General features: G+C 51.2%; 12 protein-coding genes across 12 annotated transcripts; 4 read left to right on the forward strand and 8 right to left on the reverse strand.

Annotated features, from left to right (window-relative positions):
• Positions 1 to 146: 146 nt before the first annotated feature.
• A1O5_09798 (uncharacterized protein) lies at positions 147 to 869 on the forward strand (the record flags this gene model as incomplete). The annotated part of the gene is made up of 1 exon (XM_007750376.1): positions 147 to 869. One exon carries the CDS (start codon positions 147 to 149, stop codon positions 867 to 869), a length of 723 nt encoding a protein of 240 aa, XP_007748566.1.
• A 135-nt stretch (positions 870 to 1,004) lies between these two features.
• Positions 1,005 to 1,413, reverse strand: A1O5_09799 (uncharacterized protein; the record flags this gene model as incomplete). The annotated part of the gene is made up of 4 exons (XM_007750377.1): positions 1,005 to 1,094; positions 1,151 to 1,221; positions 1,281 to 1,318; positions 1,373 to 1,413. 4 exons carry the CDS (start codon positions 1,411 to 1,413, stop codon positions 1,005 to 1,007), a joined length of 240 nt encoding a protein of 79 aa, XP_007748567.1.
• A 631-nt stretch (positions 1,414 to 2,044) lies between these two features.
• Positions 2,045 to 4,628, reverse strand: A1O5_09800 (uncharacterized protein; the record flags this gene model as incomplete). Its single annotated transcript, XM_007750378.1, has 2 exons — positions 2,045 to 4,025; positions 4,075 to 4,628. 2 exons carry the CDS (start codon positions 4,626 to 4,628, stop codon positions 2,045 to 2,047), a joined length of 2,535 nt encoding a protein of 844 aa, XP_007748568.1.
• An 854-nt stretch (positions 4,629 to 5,482) lies between these two features.
• On the forward strand, positions 5,483 to 6,606 carry A1O5_09801 (uncharacterized protein; the record flags this gene model as incomplete). Its single annotated transcript, XM_007750379.1, has 3 exons — positions 5,483 to 5,704; positions 5,769 to 5,903; positions 5,962 to 6,606. 3 exons carry the CDS (start codon positions 5,483 to 5,485, stop codon positions 6,604 to 6,606), a joined length of 1,002 nt encoding a protein of 333 aa, XP_007748569.1.
• A 140-nt stretch (positions 6,607 to 6,746) lies between these two features.
• Positions 6,747 to 8,039, reverse strand: A1O5_09802 (uncharacterized protein; the record flags this gene model as incomplete). Its single annotated transcript, XM_007750380.1, has 1 exon — positions 6,747 to 8,039. The coding sequence occupies one exon, from the start codon at positions 8,037 to 8,039 to the stop codon at positions 6,747 to 6,749; it is 1,293 nt and encodes a 430-aa protein (XP_007748570.1).
• A 1,198-nt stretch (positions 8,040 to 9,237) lies between these two features.
• On the forward strand, positions 9,238 to 9,834 carry A1O5_09803 (uncharacterized protein; the record flags this gene model as incomplete). The annotated part of the gene is made up of 2 exons (XM_007750381.1): positions 9,238 to 9,288; positions 9,481 to 9,834. 2 exons carry the CDS (start codon positions 9,238 to 9,240, stop codon positions 9,832 to 9,834), a joined length of 405 nt encoding a protein of 134 aa, XP_007748571.1.
• Positions 9,835 to 10,020: 186 nt separating this feature from the next.
• On the reverse strand, positions 10,021 to 11,819 carry A1O5_09804 (uncharacterized protein; the record flags this gene model as incomplete). Its single annotated transcript, XM_007750382.1, has 4 exons — positions 10,021 to 10,257; positions 10,323 to 11,351; positions 11,411 to 11,491; positions 11,652 to 11,819. The coding sequence occupies 4 exons, from the start codon at positions 11,817 to 11,819 to the stop codon at positions 10,021 to 10,023; spliced, it is 1,515 nt and encodes a 504-aa protein (XP_007748572.1).
• A 554-nt stretch (positions 11,820 to 12,373) lies between these two features.
• A1O5_09805 (uncharacterized protein) lies at positions 12,374 to 14,059 on the reverse strand (the record flags this gene model as incomplete). Its single annotated transcript, XM_007750383.1, has 2 exons — positions 12,374 to 12,822; positions 12,874 to 14,059. The coding sequence occupies 2 exons, from the start codon at positions 14,057 to 14,059 to the stop codon at positions 12,374 to 12,376; spliced, it is 1,635 nt and encodes a 544-aa protein (XP_007748573.1).
• A 787-nt stretch (positions 14,060 to 14,846) lies between these two features.
• On the reverse strand, positions 14,847 to 16,322 carry A1O5_09806 (uncharacterized protein; the record flags this gene model as incomplete). Its single annotated transcript, XM_007750384.1, has 4 exons — positions 14,847 to 15,199; positions 15,257 to 15,272; positions 15,330 to 15,836; positions 15,897 to 16,322. The coding sequence occupies 4 exons, from the start codon at positions 16,320 to 16,322 to the stop codon at positions 14,847 to 14,849; spliced, it is 1,302 nt and encodes a 433-aa protein (XP_007748574.1).
• A 547-nt stretch (positions 16,323 to 16,869) lies between these two features.
• On the forward strand, positions 16,870 to 18,088 carry A1O5_09807 (uncharacterized protein; the record flags this gene model as incomplete). Its single annotated transcript, XM_007750385.1, has 2 exons — positions 16,870 to 17,555; positions 17,635 to 18,088. The coding sequence occupies 2 exons, from the start codon at positions 16,870 to 16,872 to the stop codon at positions 18,086 to 18,088; spliced, it is 1,140 nt and encodes a 379-aa protein (XP_007748575.1).
• A 295-nt stretch (positions 18,089 to 18,383) lies between these two features.
• On the reverse strand, positions 18,384 to 19,637 carry A1O5_09808 (uncharacterized protein; the record flags this gene model as incomplete). Its single annotated transcript, XM_007750386.1, has 1 exon — positions 18,384 to 19,637. One exon carries the CDS (start codon positions 19,635 to 19,637, stop codon positions 18,384 to 18,386), a length of 1,254 nt encoding a protein of 417 aa, XP_007748576.1.
• Positions 19,638 to 20,401: 764 nt separating this feature from the next.
• A1O5_09809 (uncharacterized protein) lies at positions 20,402 to 21,185 on the reverse strand (the record flags this gene model as incomplete). The annotated part of the gene is made up of 3 exons (XM_007750387.1): positions 20,402 to 20,478; positions 20,530 to 20,943; positions 21,011 to 21,185. The coding sequence occupies 3 exons, from the start codon at positions 21,183 to 21,185 to the stop codon at positions 20,402 to 20,404; spliced, it is 666 nt and encodes a 221-aa protein (XP_007748577.1).
• Between the last annotated feature and the right edge of the window lie 307 nt (positions 21,186 to 21,492).

A 21,492-nucleotide genomic window follows, 5' to 3' on the forward strand; every position in this document is an offset into this window, starting at 1 on the left:
AAAGGAGCCAGGCAATCTCTTCCTCCTGCCACCTTGTGTGTGTAATGCCGAGTGAGATGCGCAAACCTATGGTCCCGCCAAATTCTATGGCACGCCTTTCTACTGGACTGCCCGACCAAGCACCTTCGACATAGGGGTTTCCATGCATGGCTCCGCGAGGGAAACAGAAGACTGTCCCATCAAAGGGCGACAACGATCAATCAACAAAGCCCCATCCGCCAGATTGGCCTCCTCTGGCCCCTCTCGTGCCCCAGGAGCAGCTGTTGATCGAGACTGTGGTTCCCGGCCAGATCTTGGTCATCCGAAACCTGCTCACTTCCAACTTATGCAGAATCTATGTATCTTTCCTGTCTTCTTTGCCCTTGGCTACGACGCCGGGCCGGCCAAAGCGAGGGGAGGCAACCCGAATCAGTGACCGCTTCCAGATTGACGATTCGGCCTTTGCCAAGATCCTTTGGGAGCACAGCGGGATGCAGCATCTGGTGAGCTCCTTCGAAGATCAGGCTGTGTTTGGGGGCAGTGTGATTGGACTGAATCCAAATATAAGAGTCTACCGGTATCGACCGGGTCAATTCTTCGACAAGCATTATGATGAGAGCAATAAATTACAGTTTGGCGAGGAAAAGCTACCGGCAAAAACCAGCTGGACTCTCCTCGTCTATCTTACAACATGCGAAGGCGGTGAGACCGCTTTCTACCCAGAAGCTCTGCAAAAAGGCGACAGACCACCAGATCCGATTGTTGTTGGACCTGAGACTGGGATGGCTCTCCTCCACAAACATGGCAATGACTGTCTCCTGCATGAAGGTAGAGAGGTCAAGAGTGGCGAGAAGTGGGTATTGAGGAGCGATCTGGTTGTGCAGAGATGAAGCCAAAAGACCGATCGACCAAGTGACCTTTGGAAACTTTGTAGGTGCCGTCCTGGCTGGTCCTTGGTTGCGCGGGTCTTGTTCTGAGCTGCTGATGAGGACGCATGCACCAGATCCGATGCTGGGAACGTAATGTTATCGCTTGAGATGCTCGGCGTCTGTCTCATTTGTGCCTTCTCGGGCTTCAGACAACATGTTCTCGATGCCCTTGTCCTTGAGGACTTTCTGCTTTAAGTTAGGAGTGCATATATTAGGGACTGTAGACAGTAAGGCCCACGCACGGTCAGACAACTCTTGTACTGCTTGAACAGCGGTTCACACTCATCGGTGGACGAATTCCCTCGAATGTATTCTGGAGCACAAAGTTCAGCTTGTGGCAAAACAAGAGGGAAGGACCCCGTAGATACGTACTCTCAGAATACCATTTCAAAAAACAGCTATCATATTTCCTGAAAACACATCAGTCTTAAATTCGAGAGCTATTGATGAGTACCGAAACTCACTCCTTAACCTCGTTACATTCAGGAGCAAGCGACGCCGACATGTTGACCCTTGGATGTGTAGATGAAATGAGAAATCCCAAACCGACTCGAGGTTCATCCGTCTTTGGAGATGCGCGGAGCTGGAGCCGGAGCCGGAGAATATCTTATCCGAGAGGATTTTCCGTGAGCTCCACTGGACGCCCTTGATTAGCCTTTCTTTGAACCGTCACGCCAAAATGGAAATAATTTGGAGGATGGAACTCATAAGTTAACTGCGAGACGGCCAAGGAGAGACCTGCAAGGCAAGATGAAAGACAAGTGCACAGCCTGCCACAAGAAACACAACCCAGCAAGGGAGATCTCTTTGTCTGAAGTGGTTTAGCGTACTGGGTATAGAGGTCGGGAAATACGCAACACCGACTACGCCGTTGGCAACGGGCAAGGCCATCCTCGACAGCACTCCCTGAGCATTCTTAGCCTAGAAGATATGCAGACTCGCTACCCGCTATTTGATCGAACGCACTTAAGACTGAGTCAACGAGCGAGCTAGCAGGTGATTCGTGTCCTCGACAAACCCAGCAACTCAAACATGTTTGTATGTCCTCCTTTGTACAAGTCTAGCATCTTGCACGAGAGCAGGCCACAGGACGGCATAGCAGAGCAAAGAGCTACCAGGCGGAGCCAGCACCTCGATCAAGAATTGAAAGTCATGCTCTTCCCCTGCAGCTCTTTGCTCATCTTTCCTCTTCTCGCCCCCGTACTCGTATCCAATGCTCTCGCGAAGGGGTTCATTATCTCCCGTGCCACTCCCATCTGTCCTTGCCCGCGACCTCCGGCAGCGCCACCACTGTCACCTTGCTGTACCAACGGCAGTGAATCAGGGGTCAGCAACGACGGCGCACTGGCGTAGTCGAATGGCTGCGTAGCCCGTGCCTTGGCTTCGACTGCAGCTTTCTCAGCCTCCTTGCGAGCTTTCTTCTCAGCCTTTTTCTGCTTCTTCGCTTGGCGTTTTGATTCGAATTCTGGGTTTTGTTCTGCATCGGCTGGTTCGGGGTCTTGGGGGCGAGAGGTTGGGGTTGAGATTGCCACGCCAGCAGCTGTCGCCTTTCCTGTTGTGGTCCCGTTCACGGTGCTAGGGGCACGGACGAGCACGGTCAGCCCATTGTCATCGGCATCTTCCTTAAATTCATCTGTCTTTCGCTTCTTGCCCTTGTTCGAACGAGATATCTCGCTCAGGGTGAAGATCTCGTTGGCTTTGGAGCGGAGTGTCTTCGCCAGTTTGGTCGAGGTTTCCACTTGAATTGACTGGGATACAGGCTGGACCACCGCTGCTGCCTCTTGTACGGCCTCCTCGACAGTGGCGAGCAGGCATAGCGGGACGATCGATGAAAGTGCTTCGATTGCACTGGCAGTGTCGGTAAGAGTGTGTTGATACTGTGGCATTACATCACCCCAGAACATTGAAGCAGACGACCTGGTCACAATGGGCACCAGAGCATCGTAATCCAATGACACTAAAGCTGGAGTGGCGGCCAACTGCTTCAAAGTCGCGCCCAGTCCAGAGTACGTGCTTTGAGGTTGCGGCTTTTTCTCCTTCCGTTGTCGACGAACCGTCACGCCGAGGACTTTCTCACAGTGCTGGACCACTTCTTCGTGTGACTTGCTGTTCTTACCTTCAATTTTGCCCTGCTTGACAACCTCGATAATCTCAGGGATACGATCCGAGACCAGCTTGGATTCTCCTCTGCACGTCTGATGGAAATTGAATGCAGATGTTGGCATGTTTTCGGCGACAAGCCACAATGTCCTATTGGGCAGGATGTATTGAATGCCCTCGTCTAATTCTCGGGCTCTCCGGTCTCGCCATGCGTGAAGAGCACGAAAGACCCCAAGCTGTTCTTTGTTCAGATTGACATACCTCTGGGTGAGCAACGCAAACCAGCCGAGCGGACCGCCACCATTCTCGAGGTCATACAGTTGACGGGTATAGACTTGAAGCGCTTCTTTCTTCGACTGCATCAAGACATAGTCCGTGAGATTAACATTGGGCGCCGAACCATTGACAAGCATGTTTCGCATGTGGTCGTAAATGGTCAGAAGGTAGTGTGTGTCTGATCGAGCATAGTCGATCAAGTCCTGAGGAAGAGGTCGCACCCGCCAGTCCGCTAGCTGGTACTGTTTTTGAGCATGGACATTGGCGAACTGTAAAAGAAGGTGCTTTAAGCCTTTCCCTTGGAATTGCAAAGCACAAGCTGCATGATACGTGTCGAAGAGACCAACAATGTACAAACCCAGATCACGCTGCAACCAGATGATGTCCATGTTTGAGCCGTGTAGCACTTTCAAGATCTTCGGGTCCGCGAAAACTTGGTTTAGCATCTGTAGCTTCTCGCGCCATGGTTTCAGCGTATCAATAATCCAGTCTTTTTTGCGCGTGCTGATCTGCATGAGACACACTAGCCCAACATATGAGCGCAAATCATTGTGTTCAAGGTCGATTGCAATCTCCTCGGCAGCCTTAAGCTCTTCTAGCATCTCGATGACGCCTTCCTCCGTGTCAACGAAGATGTGTTCGGTTTCACCAATCGGACTAAATGGTATCGGATGATTGAATTTGTAAACAGAAGGAGGGTATTTGTAGTCTTCGATCTCTCGTGCGTACGGGTGGTTGTATCTACACACAGAATGAGAAAATGCGCAAAACAAGGATGTGGTAGCTGTACCCTGTATCTTCAGTTCCTATGCTTTGTTCCAGCGGAACACTAGCATGAGGCTTCGTCTGGAGCAAAGGCTTGAAGGGGTTTGGGTCAGAATTGTTCACCTGTCTGTGAAAATGGGTCTGAGGTTTCTGCATGTTGCTTGCAGCCCATCTCTGAAAACCTAGGCCTGTCTTTGTAGGTCTGGGAGAAGGGTCGGCACCTTGGCGAGCTGGATCCTGGGGCTTGATGATACCAGAGAACTCATCAAGCGCAGAGTCAGCCTTCTCAAGAAGGCCATCAACGACATCAACAATGCCGCGCCAGTTGTCCTCTACGCTATCTTGATTTTGAAGCGTAGGTGGCTTGAGTGGTGTGTCCTGAGTGGCAGCCTTGAGCAGTTTGTTTGTCAGGCGCAGAAGGTGAGCATCCTGGCGATCGAGGGAGCGAGACAGCTTGTCGCTGGAAGAGCGATGGAAACCCAGGTCTTGGTTGGACACCTGTGTCGCGCTTCTCGTCACGTTGATGAGGGAGGCTTGAACGAGGTCCTGGAAGGACTTGAAGTCCGCAGTCAGGTCCATGACAGAGCGTAGGTTGTGTCAACTTCTCCCAAGTAGTGTTACGCTAGCCGCAGCAGGTCATCGGATTGCTGTGCCATGCACAACCCGGGTATCGGCGACAGAGTGGTAGGTGAGAGATTTCAAGATAATTTGAAGAATTGAAAAACATGGGTTTGATCCGAAGATACTCCACCGCAGGCCAGCGACTTGTTGGCGGCGACAACGGCGGAGTTTAGTTCCGCCGAAGTGTAGTTTACGGCGGATCACTTAGTCACTGGCGAACATGTCGAGAGTTGCTAGTCAGCTCACCGTCTCACAGAGAGCACTATGTTCTTCTCTTGAGCCACGGCCAAACAAACTCACCACAGAGAGGGACAATGCCTCGCTTTCTGCAGAACCTTGGATATGGTTGGAACGCTCAGAAGTACTGGCTGTGAGATTTGTCGAAAACGCAAGAAGAAGGTGAGGATGTCATGCTCCAGGTAAAGTGTCATTGATACTGAGCTCAGCTTGCAAAGTGCGGAGAAGAACTACCTTCATGCTCAGCTTGCATTAAAGCAGGTTGGAAATGCCCGGGTTATCCTAGAAGATGGAAGTTTGTCGATGAGAGTGGACCTCTCGCCTTGCTCTACCGCAACAAGAAATACATCTTTGAGGATGTCGACCGCTGCGACCCAGCAGGCGACGGAAGCTCTTGCTTTCGAGGCATCTTCATCAATAAAGAAAACACTTCTCTCGATCCAAGATCACAGACCACCGTTCAGTGGCCTCTGGCCTCGCCCCATGACCAGATATGTTCCACTCTGTGTTATATACTGGGTGAGCCACAGAGCAGGAACACTTTCCCCATAAAATCTCATGGGAGCTTTTATGCCATGATTCCCGTCAGGTTTGATGTCAGTATCGCTCTGGATGATGCGGTCTCATGCCTATGTGGCATCTACTTGGACTCTCTGAGGCCAACCGAAGTCACCTCGAAGGAGTCCCTTCGTCTGTACACACGAAGCTTGCGCTCTCTTCGCAAATCGTTGGACATAATGCACGTCCGCGCAGAGGCTGAAACAATATGTGCATCTATTATCCTGCAAGCGTGCGAGGTATGGCTTGGTTGTTTCGATCTCCGTGACTCTCAGACGTAAAGCCAGAACCTGACCTGTACAGCTGGTTATGACCGACGAAGGCGGGCGATGGAGTCAACTTTGTATGGGAACAAAACTTCTCATTCAAGAGCGAGGTCCCGAGGGATTTATTGGGACTTTCGAGCGCGCAATGCTCGAGTCGCAGCGAGCATGGTTTGTGAGTGTCTCCTAACTATAGCATGACTGCTAGGGTATCTATGACTAACATCCCCAAGATTCTTCAAGACGCAAGTGTCGGACAAGAATGCTTTCTCTCACGACGACAGTGGCGCCAGTTGTTGAAGAGCTCCTCCAACCCGGTAATCACCGAGGAGTCTGCTAGCATCTCACTACGATCTGAGCTTTGCGAATTCCTTGTTGATGTTCCAGGCCTTATTCGTGAGGCTTCAAACACAGCATATCAGACTCTGAATAGTGATACTGACTCAACTGAACTCACAGAGCGGCGTAAGAACGCAATTCTGCAGATAAAATTCGTAAAGCACGCCTTCGAATGGTGGTATTGCACCAAAATCGCACCTCTGCGCTCCATTTCGGGGGCTCTGCAGCAGGCAAAGGCTGAAAGAAACTGCAACAGGTCTCCACAGGACGAGCTCCTTCTTGCTGTCGTTGATTGCGGGTCTAATTCCATCATGATCAAGCTAGACATGTTGTGGGCCAGCCTCGACCCGGACCTAGAAACCCACAAAGTTGACGTTCTCGCTTATCAAGAGGCGCAGGAGAGGCGGAAAATGATGATGTATCAGTCTTTACAATTTGTTAGAGCAAAATCCCTGGTCGCAGCCAAACCTCTTGAATTTGGATTGCGACAGTTGTGGTTGGACGCAGGATTCAAACAGAGCAGCAAGACACGGAGCTGAGAAAAGAATTTTAAAAACTTCTTTATCAACATTCTCGACACAGCTAAATCCGATCATCGAACCGGACCAAACGACAACACGGTGTGTTTTCACCTTCCGCTGAATGACCAGCGCCAACCTGATAGTCGCCGAATGAAAGGCTATCTTCCTCTCAAGCGTCCGGCCATTTCCTCGCATCCATCAGTGCTGAAATGATTTATCAAGCCTTTGTAAGTCTTCTTTGCGAACTGCTCGGCCCGACTCAGCATCTCAGCCTCATACGATTTGATACCATCCGGTAACTTTTCCCAGTCCCCGGCGCAGCCGATGATGGCCTTCGCAAGGTCCAAGGAATCGACCATGGCAAGGTTGACCCCGACGCCTGCAAAAGGAGTCATCACATGAGCTGCGTCTGTTTTAAAGGATGATGTATTGCTTAAGGATCTACAATCTACCTGGGGGTGAGAGCCTATCTTTATAAGCGCCTCCAGTCTACCGTTTGCGGTGAGGTGAAAGAGGCTTTGTCCAACAGCGTCTCCCAGTAACGTCACTCCTACATGGGACTTCCACCGAAAGCCTACGGGCAACATCCACATTCGGCGCGGGACGAGCTTGTCGTTCGCGTCTAAGATGGCTCGCTTCAGATCGTCACTGCAGTCGGCATAATACTTCTCAACGAGGCCCCTTCTTGCTTCCACGGGTGAAGACCAGTCGATCCCACATTTCTCAAGCCAGTCTTCGGGTTGTCGCACACCAGCGTAGACTCGGATGCTGTCGTTTCCCAGTTTCTGACATTGAATTGCCCGCCCTTCATCGAACATGAAGCAATTCCCTGCACCCACGAAGTCGCTCAACCACTGGTGCTTTTTGTCGACTTCCGAGGCCCACAGCTCAATGGCAGTAATGCCCGAGTAATAGGGTTGCTTGTCTGTGAGGAATGAGCGCACTTTCGACCAAGCTCCATCTGCACCAACGACGAGGTCGAATCCTCCCTCCATGCTGTCTTGAAAATGGAGGTCATATTTCCCAGCCTGTGATGACGACTTCTGTACAGATTGCAGCCTCTTGCCCCAAACCACGGTCCCCGGTCTCAACGAATTGAGGAGCAATTGCCGCAACTTCGTTCGATCAATCTCTGGGCGATCCGCATACTCCTCAGGTCGAGTATTGCCCATGGTATTCTCGTCATAGACAATGGTGCCGTCATACTTGAGCAACTTCATTGCTTCACCTTCTGGACGAGAAAGCCTCCTGAATTCCTCGGTCAAACCTGCATGGTGCAGGGCGAGCTGGCCTCCCCGTGGGTGCAAGTCGACTGTTCCGCCTTGAACTCGTCCAAGCGAGTCGGAGTCAAGTTCGAAAACAGTGCACGAGAGGTTGTTGAGTTGGAGGAGCCGTGCGAGCGTGAGGCCGGCGGGACCGCCACCGACAATTGCGACTCGGATGTTGCTCATGGTTCCTTTGCTGTTGGAAAAATTTGGCGGTAGCTTATGTTTTGAGTTACTCTGTATGTGGTTTTCTGACTTTGTTCGTGGGCGATGTCTGTCTCTTTATACCAGTTCGTCTACCTCCAGCCGACATCGCGGCTCGGTCGACAGCCTCAACTTAACGGTGAGGATTCGCCGGGCAGTGCCACCCTCGTATTTCAACACAGCCCGCTGATTGGACGCCGCGCAACATATCACAACACATTCCGTGTCCAAGCCTCTAGACAAATGTTGTGTCAGCATCAGGTACGCCAGGTCGCGTTCGGTGCAGCAGCGAGCCTCGTCTAAAAAGCAAAGACCGAAGACCGAAGCTGGGCGAAGTGCCAAGCCTTGCGGGGCCGAAAGGCATGTCGTGGCCGGGTCCACTCAGGCACAGACTCATGATTGGTTCTTGCGCAACGTCAACCAGCATCCACTTCCCCATCCCTGCCATTTCAATCGCAATTTGACATGTGCCTTTCGGTCCAGGCCATGCTCGAATCTCCCGCAGCCTTTGGCTTTGCGTCTCAACTTGCAAACTCTCCCCATCATCGGGCGAGGCAAGTGTCAATCTGACTGTGAGGGCAAGCGACGCTGAGCGTTAATTTCTTCCTCGCATTTGCGTCATACCATGTCGGCTCGGTCGTATCTGGGACCTGAACTGACTGCCTAGTGTCCAGCTGCTCAACGTACAATTGGCAGGTCCGCAGAAAAAGGCTGAATGACTGATAGGTCAAGGCACTTATCTCCGACTCTCTGAGCATATACGAAGGGTTATAAAACGTTTGACAACTATCTGCTTGATCAAGTCCGTTTCTTTCTCAGAACCCAGCAACATATCAATAGTTGCGTATGCTGCATCATTAGACATACCCTTTTCAGCGGCGCTGTGCAAGGCCAGCGTCAATCAAATTCTCAAGACTACATTCGCCGTCAACTCCAAGGCTCAACATGTCTTCCTCTCCATCACCAACCAGCAACGACCTCCTCCAACAAGCCTTGCCGCCCCCAAAAATCGGCCTCGTAATCTGCTCGCAACGGCAACCACGGATCGGGAACCAAATCGGCACATTCATCTTCAATAACCTCAAGCAATATCAACAATCCACTCAGCACACATCACCAAACTCTCTACCTTATGAAGTCTCCCTCATTGACCTAGCAGACCATCCGCTCCCCTTCTTCAATGAACCTGGGATCCCGCAGCTCATCACTGACCCCTTGGACTACTCCTAGGGTAAGCTCCTCTCACATACGCACTATGTATCATTTCACAATCGGAACAGAGATCTTAATATCGGACATCCCCCTCTCTATTTCCCCTTTTTCTGTACGGCCAGAAAGGACAAGGGTATGTATGCTAACAAGATTTTCCAATCCGATCGCTAGAACACACCCGCGACTGGTCCAAAGTCATCACATCCCACAGAGCATTCATCTTCGTGACACCCCAATACAACTGGGGTTACCCCGCCAACCTCAAGAACGCGATCGACTACCTCTTCAACGAATGGGTGGGAAACCGGCCATGGTCGTGTCATATGGCGGTCACGGAGGCGGCCAGTGTGCTGGGCAGTTGAAACAAGTCCTTGGAGCTGTTCGGATGAAGGTCGTGCAAAAAAGCGTCGGATTGACTTTTCCCGGCCCGGGCAGAGAGTTCCTTGCCAAGGCGGCCAGGGGGGATGACTTGGGGCTGGTTATGGGTGAAGGGTTGTGGGCGAAGGAGGCGGAGGAGGTGAAAGAGGTCTTTGACGAATTGCTGAAGATATTGCATGAAGAATGAAGTACTGGAACGGCTTGAGAAGCCCTCTGGACAGCGTGTAGGTGTCTTTGACTCACCCGACACCAGTCAGTAGGTGTAAGCAATAGCAGCTCTGATGCACAATATCTCGACGCAATCCGGACCTGATGGAAGCCGGGACATTCAATCTCCACATAGAATAAAACAGCTTTCTGCACTTGCTTGTGTTCACAGATCTCTATGGAATTTGGGTTCTCCCAACCGGCTCCGCCAGTCCTCTGCCTTGAAGAGCAGCAGGATTATCGGCAAAAAGAAAGCCACGTCAATGAGCGCCATTGCGACCCACGCGTTCAGCACGCCGATCCTTTCGGCCCACGGGATCGCGTAGAAGCCCATGGCGAAAGAGTACATCTGTCTCGCGAAGTTCAGCAGCGAGCCGATCTCTGGAGACTGTGGCTTGTAGCACTGTGTTGTAGAGATTGTTAGCGAGGATGCAAGGCGGGGGGTTCCGAGCAGATCGCCTCACTCACCTCCGCGGTGTACGTATAGACAACGGTCGTGGAAATCTGTAACCCGACACTGGCGACCGCGATTCCAAATGCCACGCCGATCCAATGCATTTTCTTCTCGAGGCAGACGCCCTCGATGATGATGCCAATCGGTGTCAGTATAAACGCTGGGAATATCGCTAGCAGTCTATCTTCTGGCTTCCGTTCACCGCCCCTTCGTATTGCCCGCTTTTCGCTCACCCAATCAGAAAAGCCACCCGACATGGCCTCGCCGATGACACTTCCAACAGTGATGGGGATTCCGAGCAAGAGTCCGGTCTGTTGAGGTTTGAAGTGATAGGTCTTGCCGAACAAATTTGCGCTGGTGATGATGAAAAGAATACTGCCATACGCGAAGGATACCGCATAGGACATGGTGGGGAGAAGCACGCTGGGGTATTGGAGCATCTGAATCGGTCGGAAGAAGTCGACGATGCGTAAGCGGCGCGTAGGGTGAGCCTTGCCTTGCATCAGCATGTTTTGGAGCCAGGTACGTCGTGGTCGCGCAAGCGCTTCTGGGGCACGGGAATAGAGCGTTTCTGGGACGGTGAAAGTGAACAGGATGAGGACGGCTGCCGTGACGATCGCTGGGACGTAGAAACACCAGTGCCATGTCAAGTCTCTCTCGATATAGCCGCCAATTATTGGAGCAACGTGACCTCCAAGGATGAACGAGACAGTATATATTCCCATATAGAAGCCTCGCTCGTGCGTAAAGAATAGATCAGCCACGGTGGCACTGCCTAGTCCCAGAGGGACGCCACCGAAGAAACCGCTTAAGGCGCGGAATGTCAGAATTTGCCCGAAATTATTGGCTTTTCCCGACGCCACGGACATTGCTATGCTGATAGCGACGGTTATGATGTAGACGGGTCGTCGTCCGTAGACATTAGATATTGGGTTCCACACGATCGTAGACACCCCCACACACGCGACGAAAGTGCTCGTTACGAAGGCCGTTTCCACGAGGCCTCGATGGAGGAAGAGCGAGAGGGGTATAAAAGCCGGGGTCTGAAAATTTTGTTAATTCCATGGAAGTGAGGTAGGATCCTGCTTTGAGAATGCCTTACTATCAATGAAGCACTCAATAGTGCCAAGAATGACAGGAGGGAAACTTCACCAAGGACCACAACCTTGATCCAAAGCTTCCACTATAGTTTTTTATTTAGGGTTAGCATATTCGATTACTGAATCGTTCCCGTTTGATCCACGCTCCAAGTTTGAATAAAACTGAGGGCAGGAAGGCCCGCAGGCTAGCAGCTGCGGAATTGCAGATATAAACCGCTGGTATAACAATATAAGGTCACTCACATTCAATGGATCCAAAGGATCATCTGAGGGCTGCGGCACGAGCGGAAGGCCATGTCTGTCGCGGTGTATAGTTGAATCCGCTGCATCAGCATGTGCATTATCCTTGACAATGTCCGAGCTGTTCGTGCTCTCAACGGTCGTCACTTGGGGCTTTTCAGATGCGGCCATTGCGGATGTCAATATTCCAAGTTGTGAGATTGGCAACAAGCAAAAGTAGGTTACCATGCAAAATCAGCCGTGGCCCACCACTTGCTTGTTGGTTGAGACAAGTCAGATTCAAATAGAGATGGCCAACATTCGCCGATATATTCACATGGACACGAGCCGGGGAGTTAAGGGGAAGGGCCGAAGCTGGGGTATGGAGGGAATCATTACTTACGGCGGAGGCGTGGAGAAAATCCCGGGGGAGTCAGCCCACCCCGGATTGGCCAATTGCTTCTAGCTTAGTCCTTTATCGCTTCCCTAGCCCCAAAATCTGGACCTGGAAACCACCGCTGCGAGGATCATCGTGCTCACAGGGACTGTGCACCGTCACAATCGAGACGCAGATAGCAGCCGTGTACCTGCTCAGGCGATTCCGTTGTGCACAGACCGAACCCAGCAAAGACATAGGGCACTAGTATTGGGCCCCAGTGCACATGTCAATCCAGATAGCACGAGAAAACTGACCTGATTTGTGCCATATGTTTTGTTGCCATTGTCTCTGCCTCATTTCGATTTGATCAGTACCGTGCAATCATCGATGGATCCTGATCCTGAGCGTCAACGTTCCATGACCACATTCCTGATCCCAAAGACGAGTAAGACTCAAGTTGAGAACCCAGGTTGGCGGTCAGATCTTGGGTGATGTCCCAAAATGCAAAAAGTTCTGCATGAGACAGGTCGTCGTAGCCACTCTGGTCGAAGGCTGGGCCATCTAGAACGGGCGATGGTGCATATACGGTCTGCGGTCTCGAAGAGCTTGCGCCTCTTCGTCTGTCAACGAGCAATGATTTATCCATAAAGCCGAGAAGTTGCTGAAGGAAAGTGTATGCGCGCTGCGCGCATAGGTAATTTGTAGACATGTGCCTGATCATTTGCATTGCACAATCCAATTGGGAAAGCGCGTTTTTGTCGTTTCGATATTCTGGGTCGACCACGTGCGATACAACAATTAGGATGGCATTAAACACTGAGTCACAAGGTCAGCGAAGAGAAGAGAAGTCGAATAAAGAGACCGTACGGTAGTAGAGATTAAACCAGCTCGGGCCGACAGCATGCTTAGTCTGCTCATATCGAAGACCAACCAAATCTATCGCCTCCTCTGCGGTCTGGACGCAGATCTGTCTGCTGTTCTGGAGCATACTAATTTTGAGGGTCTCGGAAGTTTTCAAAGCTTCGACGCTTTTTGACAGGATACTGAGAGTAGAGGCGAGTGATTGTCGATGGATGAGAATCCTCACCATGTTTGCTCTGAGAGCGAGGATAAGGCACTTATCATCTTGCACGGTCGTGTTGCTCTGAACTCTGAGATTTGTTGGTACATCAGCATACCATGACTCGAACGCTTCATCTAGCTGCACGATCGTTTCCAAGGAAGGTTCGGCGAGGGATGCTGCTGACTCAAGCAATCGATACAGCTTTGAAACTTGAATTGAGAAAGACATTCGCGATGGAGCCTCAAGGCTCGGAAATAGCAACCTGCTTGTCTGAATACAATCGTCGTCCAAATCTTCAGGGAGTGGTGTGTTGAATGTTGAAGACGAGGTTGCGGCTGGCCTCCCATAGATCATACTCAGTAATTGGTCCAGGCCATAACAGGCGTACCACACACGCTTTCGCGTCTCTCGCATAATGCAGTCAAACTCATCTCCAGGTGCGCGATGAAGCTCAAGACCGTAAGCAATCCTGATCGCTAGGCCAAGGACATTCCAGCACTCCGAGGGGGAATTGGAACTTTGGAGGTATCTGGCGCCCAACAACAGGATTTGGACCTTTTCAATCTGCCAGTCGAAGAGTAATGTTGGTCCGACAAGGGCCATTGCGATGTCGTAATATCCCCTCGTGCTAGAGATTGACGCGTCCGTGCTGCGTCGCTGGTGTGAAGCGGCGATTGCAAAAAGCATGTTCATGATTGCCAGCGTGTATCTATTTTCTGACCGGTACGCTAGGTCACCAATAATAACCCGTTCGATCTTCGCGAGGAGAGTCGGCGCATGAAAAATGGGCGATAACTCATAGTGGAAATCGAAAAAGAGATCAACCAACTCCCGACAATTTGGTGGAAGAGCAAATAAGTCCACGGGCGTCGAGAAGCTGGGAGGATCGCGTGCAGATGACAGAGACTGGGCCTCCAGCCTATTGGAATCGGCGCCATTCATCGCATTGAGAATCAGTTGGGTGAACGAGATGCCTGAGTTTCCTCCCATGAATATTTCGGGGCTGGCAGGGATGAGAATGGACTCGGAGTCACGTCGATGGTGACGAGGCGATAAGCGCCCTGTGATGGAAGAATTCGCCTGGCTCCTTCTTGCGGGTAGAGACAATGTCCCTGAATGATCCGAAAATTGTAGCTGACCATAAGGACGTGTTTCTCGCTCTTCGAATCTTCTAAGCCTTTGCTCTAGAGCTAGGATGTAGCTGAACTCGGTTGAGTATTAACAAGCCAGTCCTTTGAGGGCATGATCACCGAGTAAAGCAACCTACGTTTGAGAACTCTTTGGCATTCCTTTCAGCATACCATCATCAACTTGTCTGGGCATATTGTGATCGCATTTTGTCTTTCGCGACCGACATTCGGGGCACGCAATGGCAACCCGTTTGCGCTTCTTTGTGACTCCATTGAAGCTTTGGGTTTGAGAGAGCAAAGGAGAAGACTGGAATGATCGATCATGCGCGGGCGCAATGGGGGCTGTTTGAGATGTGTGGCTCGGGTCCATCACTGTATGGTCATAAGAAAAGGACTAGGTTGATCTTCGAACCATCAGCGGTATCGCATGAGGCGGGGGGCGGCCAAGAGCAAGAAGCACATTCTGACCAAGGTGTCTTCCTCGGCTGTGAGTCGCGTGGACGCAAGAGAAGTGTTTGGTGTTGGGATGGAATTGATGGAAGCATCTTATGGTGCCGAGTGTCTTCATTTACTTCGCACGGGCGAAATTATATGGGCGCCAAGGGCGCGAGGGCGTCAGACGGTCATTTAAAATATATACGGTCATTTCAAAATATGTTTTGACTTGTCCAACTTCTATTCACCTCCATCCTCGCCTTCTCATATCCCAGGTCAAGGTCTTCGGTCCATACCCATCTCATTCGGTCCTGCAAGTTATCACGTACTAGGGGCAGGCACTCCTCATACGACTTCCCAAGCATCTCATCCGTCTGCATTTCGTACACCTGGCCTGCTTGCCTAGCAGTAGCTTGGGCTCTTTGCGCCCGCGGAAGCCGGACGTCCTGATACAATCGTGTCCATTTCTCAAGATCCTCATCGGTGTGGTTTCGATAACGGAGATAGTCTTGCAGTGCGCGACCCAGAATGTAGCCATCTTCAATGGCTTGACCTGCTCCAGCGCCTTGGGACATTTTTAGTCTCCGCCTTGAACGAATGTTGGCCAACTAAACAATCTTACCTTGGTGAGGCAGCATCTGTACCATTGTCAGAGCTACTGCAACTTGTTTGAAACGTGGATTGAGGGAACCTACCGCATGAGCGGCATCGCCCATGAGTACAACCTTGCCCTGAGCAAACACCCATTGCGGCAACGGTTTCCTGTCATTCAAGACCCATTTAGACGGATGTTCAGGCATGTGGGAAATAATCTCTAGGACGGTCTTGTCAAAGTCCGCAAAATCCTTTGCGAGATCACTCTTGTTTCCGGTGGCGGTCCAGCTCTCCTTCAGGCCGCCTAACTTCTCTTCTTCTGTTGCGACAAAGGCGACAATATTCAAGATCCTGTTATTACTGATTGGGAACACTAAGAAATGCTTGTCCTTGCCCAGCCAGCTGACAGAGTAGGTCTGAAATGGCCAGTTCGATTCAAGCTTGCTTATAGGTACCAGTCCCCGATATGCGATTCTACCCCCGTAACGGGGGTTATCTGTGCTGAACTGTGCTCGAAGTTTTGAATGTATGCCATCACACCCAACGGCTAAATCAGCAGTAACAGCGCTGCCGTCTTTAAAATTCAAGGTGACAGTCTCGCCCTCGTCCTGAAGAACAGGTATCAGACCAGACACATTAACAATGTCAAATAGAGGAGAGGCACTTACGATAACATCAATGCAAGACTTGTTTGTGTGAAGAGTTGCAGCTCCTCGTGCTTTGATGGTGTCAACCAAGAGATCCAAAAATTCTGCACGGTGGACGGGACATTGTCGAATCCTCTCTCGATCGTTGGCCGGTACAGTCACGATGTCTGTCCCATCATTGTAACGACGAAAAGATATCCAGATACCTTCTCGACTACCAGCAATACCGTTCACCGCATCTCCAATGCCAATATGATGAAGCAATCTTGCAGCGTTGACCCCAATGCCGATACCAGCACCGATTTCTTTGTACTGTGGCGCTTGTTCGTAGACATCGATTTTGATGCCTTCGGCGGCACAGTGGTGATGCAATGATAGAGCAGCACACAGGCCTCCGATGCCACCGCCGACAATAGCTATTCTAAACGGAGGGCCTTGGGAACCCATTGTGGCTGGTCAGCTTAGGACGTCCGAATTGCAGAACTGAAAATGTATGTTTCTGGTCCTTGGCTTGGGAACCAAGCAATTACAGGACAACTGGACTTCACCAGGTCCATTCTATTTGAGGTTGGGCTCCGAGAAATATTCCAGCTGCCAACTCAAAAGCAAAAGCGAAATGGACGACGGCAGGGGTTCGGGGAGATCCTTTAACTCCCCGAAGTTGGCTCCCCAATCCCCCCTGTTGGCGACAACCTACTCCGCACTTCGCAAGTTCTTTTGCGTCAAAGCTCTGTTGGGTTGCGTTCTCTATCCTGTGGCCCATACGAAGTATTGGTTACTAGGCTGCCTTCACCATCAACCAGGTGTCTGAATGCGTCTGCCGGCATGGACTGCCGGTCTCACGGCACACTGTTCCCTGTCCAACCCAAGCTTGATCTGCTGACAGGGTGGACTCGGTGGTATGAAATCTTAGCGAATAAATCACTGGCTCTTAGTTTGAGATCACAGAACTCTACCTCTTGATCTCTACATTTGCCCTTGCTGAACACTCACAATGAAAGGCAAAATCGCCCTCGAAGAGTGCTGGACCATCCCAGAAACCTTCCAGAGCTTCAACCCGAGCCAGTTCGCCGGCAAGGGCGTCATCGGAGATGATCTGAACGCCAACCTGCTCGATGTTCACGGAAAGCGTCTCCAGGAAATGGACGAAAATGACGTCGAGTTCATGGTCCTTTCTCTCAATGCTCCGGGTGTCCAGAATGTTACCGACCCGGCTGCGGCTGAGAAGCTGGCCGAGATCGCCAATGACAAGATCGAAGCCGAAGTCCTGAGGGACCCCAAACGATTCGCGGCCTTTGCCGCTCTAAGCATGCATGATCCAGCACAAGCCGGGCGAGAACTCCGCAGATGTATGTCAGAGAAGAAGGGCTTTGTTGGTGCGATGCTCAACGACTTCCAGAGCAGTGGACCGGATGGGAACACGATGCTGTTCTACGATGACCCAAAGTACGACGAGTTCTGGAAGGCCGCGCATGAACTGAAAGCACCCGTGTATCTTCACCCCCGGACATCCAGCCCCTTGATCAAGGAAATGATGTGGAAAGGGAGACCTTGGCTCGACTTCTCCGCGCTGGGATATGCGAATCGACTGAACATGCACACTCTCGGTATCATTACCGGTGGCGTTCTTGACCGCTTTCCAGATCTCAAGATCATCATTGGGCACATGGGGGAACACATGTAAGTTGATTTCAGCCATCTGCCAGCCTATATCTGTTATGTATGCCGTCCGCTAATCAGGCAATCACCTATTCTACAGTCCCTACGACCTCTATCGCATTGATCACAAGCTCGACCGCAGCCGCTTCCCCAACATGCCGATGCGGAAGGATCGGCTCGTTCGCGATTACTTTGGCACGCAGGTCTTCATCACCACATCCGGCCACTTCAGTACGCCAGCGCTGATATGCGCCATGACCGAGATCGGCGCCCGGAGTATTTGCTTCTCCATCGACTACCCTTTTGAGTCTATTCCTAACGGATGCTGCTGGTGGGACGAGCATGTGAGTTCTGTAATCAATGAACGGGACTATGTCGATATGGGTAGGAACAATGCGTTGCAAATCTTTCCGAGGTTAACTGAAGGTCTGCATGGCCTGAAAGAAATGGGCCCAGCAGAGTGTGGAGTTGGCGGGCTCAGGGCCAAGGATGGAGAAGTGACATTTGGAATGTACAACAAGGATTTCAATAAGAGGGGAAAGAAAATATATTGATGATGAATGGAATAGAGGCAAGGGCGATCATTTCTCCTCTCGCTCGCTTGTCGCAACTCTTGGTTGGACTAGGAAAACCTCCTTGGGACCTTGGGACATCGTCGCCAGTTGAAAAGAGTGCGACTTCGGTATTTGGATGATGAAGGTTTCGAGCTAATATTCACTACGTTGAGCTCAACCTTTGAATAGGCTCTGCAGCGTTTAACTTTGGGTTTCTATTTGTCTTACGATTCTCTATTCTACCCTTTTTCGGATACCGCATTTCACCATTGCGTCTGCTGCGGAGTCTTTGGCCTCAAGGATTCGGAAACCAGTCTTCTAGATAGTGATTCCACTCTCCACGCCCGGCGAGGTACAGACAAAGCCGCCTGCCGATTTCATACTCGTCCTCGGGGCTGCTCGGAGTAGGGTCGCTGAACACATCAGGATTTGGGAAATCAAAGTCGAACGCCCCTCGTTCGGAATAAACTTCTCTGAAATGAAGTTGCAAGGAATTGGGATGCTCGCGAATCGCATCAAAGAGCAGCTTCCAACCACGAGGACCTTCCCTAGGCCAACAACCTTCAAACAAGAGACACTGCAGTTCACGGCAGTGCCCCAAATCTGCTTGCAGTTGAGAGGCAGGGAAAGGCATGTTGGTCAGATGCAATGTGCGAAGGGCCGGCAGTTTCATGTCCCAATTCATGTGCGCGAGAGTGCAGAAGACTTTGACATTTCTTTCCGAACGTTCCATGCTCAAAACCTGAACAGTGTCTTGAAACCCTTTCATGAGAGTAGAGCATAACATGGTGACACGGTCGAAGCATGAGAATTCGTCGTGCACCATCCGAGACTGGTACGGAAAGTAAGGCGTCTCGTAGAAACTGAAATGAGTTGTATGATCAAAGCGAAGTTGGGAGCTCAAATCCTCGAATTTATCTGTGCGAAGGACGTTGCTGTCAAGTTTGAAGTCCACAATTCGCATATTAGCCGACACAAGGCATTCTGTGGCGACTCTGAAGAGTTGGACATCGCCAAAAGCGCTCAATGTTGTGAGAGCGCGAATGTTATCGTTACAAAACTCGCATTCGGCCTTTAGGCCATTTTCGCGAAAGTAGACCCCTTGCGGCCAGAAGCTGGGAATGTTGCCTATGACGAAGGATGATGCCCCTGGGAAGGTCTTCAAGGCTGCGATCCAAGCGCGCTGCAAGCTCCCATTCTGTAAGATGCCCACGTCCTCATTCGCACATTCTGCGTAGAATGTGTAGGCGGCTGTGACGGTGCCCGTGGTCCCAGGACATTTAGCGCCAAATCTCTGATACATATACCAGATCTCGTGCCACTCCGCGGTGTGATGCTGGTGGTGCGGACCGCGCTGACAGGTGTAGATGGCTAACAATCGCTCGAAATCGTCCCTGGCGACATCTGGTGAACATAGAGATGGCCTGAAGGTGACCTTCCTCACGAACGGTCCAAATGTGGCAAAGGGTGTCTCCAGCACGCGAGAGAGTTGGTCTCTAGTCGCACGAAATGTGATATGATCGAAGAGAATGGACTTGATGACGGCCATCTCAGCGAACTCTCGGCAAGTCATCCGCAGGTTTCGTAGGGTGCTTCGTGCAACTCTTTAACAGATCAGTTACTCAGCCCCAGCAGTTGTTCGATCGCACTCACAGCAGGAGGTCAGATCCACGGCCATCCTCCACACAACGGGCAATTTCGATATCATTCGCCAACAGTAGCGCGATATTGTAAAGTATTTGACCATGCAGCGGAACAGTTGAACCTGACATGTCTGCTCTAAAGCGGTTGAGTAGTATCTGGAGCGTGGAGCCAGAGCAGAAAAGCACAGGCTGCTGTCCGCTAACCTGGTAGCAATGTCGTGTAAATGTTGTTAAAGGACGAGAAGATGGTGAAGAAACGATGCAGTGCGAGGTAGATTCGAAAGTTTCTGTAGAGAAGAAGTGAACACAGAAAGCACCTGCCTCAACCACCGACACTAACCGAAGAGAGAGGAGATCTCGCTCAAGGAAGCGGACTGAAAGCATGTTCCATGAGGAAAGAACTCAGCTAGCTTGCACTCGTGAGACTGAAGTTGTGATCATGATTCCTCTAGCACAAAATCAACATCCACCAAGACCAGTCCGATATAGTGCAAGCCTGGCCCCTGAAACGCCAATCTACAGTACGCAAGTTATATCAAATCGAAATCTGAGATTCCTTCCTGCGCTCGCGTTAACATCATGCTGTCCCCTTGGGAATCGAGTTCTGCAGTCACAAAAGGGCGGCAGTGCAAGGTCAGTGTCGTCTGCACTATGCACTCATCGGCCATCCTCACACAGCCATCTCGGCTTGCAGTTTCCGTAATTCTTCTTCCTCGTCCTCTTCCACCGTTGAGGGTTTGTTGCTTACTATAGAACAGTCAATGCCTGTTACATATCCAGCTGCAAGGGGCGACTTACTTGGACCAGCAGACACCGCGGGGAGCCTGTTGATTTCGCCCGTGACAGGTGTCGGGCCCGTCTTTAACATCCTCTCGTCCATGGCCTCTTGCTCCAACCCTTCCAGCTCTTCCTCCAAATCAGCCTCGTCAATAGGCTCACCGATGGGAGCGTTTGTGATCGCGTTCGCGATTTCTTCGCCGAGTGCGTGTTGCTCGCGTAGCTCTTCCATAGTTTGATCCACCTTGTCGATGGTCAGATTGCCATGAATCTGCTTCATGGCTTGTCCTGCATTCTTCATGGCATTCAGGGTCTCCTGGTTAATATTGGCGGCTTCGATCGAGTAGATTTGTTGTTCCACCTGACCGATCTGGGCAGATGTCTGCTCAAGTGTACGCTCATGGAGTTTTTTGCGTCGTAGAGCAGCTTTGGCAGCTGGAGAGCAAGAGAAGCATCGTGTTAGTATTAACCCCATCCCAAGGAGGCCCACCGGTTGGCTTACCCGCTTTATTTGTGGTTATGTTCTTCCTTGCTATCGCATCCTGCTCTGCCATCTGGTTCTCTAGGTGCTTCTCCCTCTTTTGTAGCATATCTAGCTGCGACCGCAGCTGCAAAATGGCCTTTTTGGGAGCATCTTTTCTGGCTTGGGCTGCTGCCCCGCCAAACCAACCCCACATGTCGTTTGATAGAAAGAGGACTTTACGAGGGTGTTGCAAAGAGGGATTCCGAAAACCGTCGGGGGGAGGGGCGGAAGTGAGCTGGTCACAGGAGAGAGTCTATCCGGCGTGGTAGAGTCACTTCCACCTGCTTTGATCGGTATCGCGTGTCCAGCCGATTGCAACTCTGGCAATCGATGTGATGAGTGTCAAGATCAAGTGCAAGCGGCGGAAAGAGTGAAGGGGATAGGGACAGAGAAAGAAAGATCCCTGTGCGGCAGGGGAGTACTCGATCAAGAGAGGCGGTTGGGAGAAGAGGCGTGGGCTT

This window comes from Cladophialophora psammophila (genome assembly GCF_000585535.1).
Source record: "Cladophialophora psammophila CBS 110553 chromosome Unknown aczJe-supercont1.17, whole genome shotgun sequence".
NCBI classification, from domain to species: domain Eukaryota; kingdom Fungi; phylum Ascomycota; class Eurotiomycetes; order Chaetothyriales; family Herpotrichiellaceae; genus Cladophialophora; species Cladophialophora psammophila.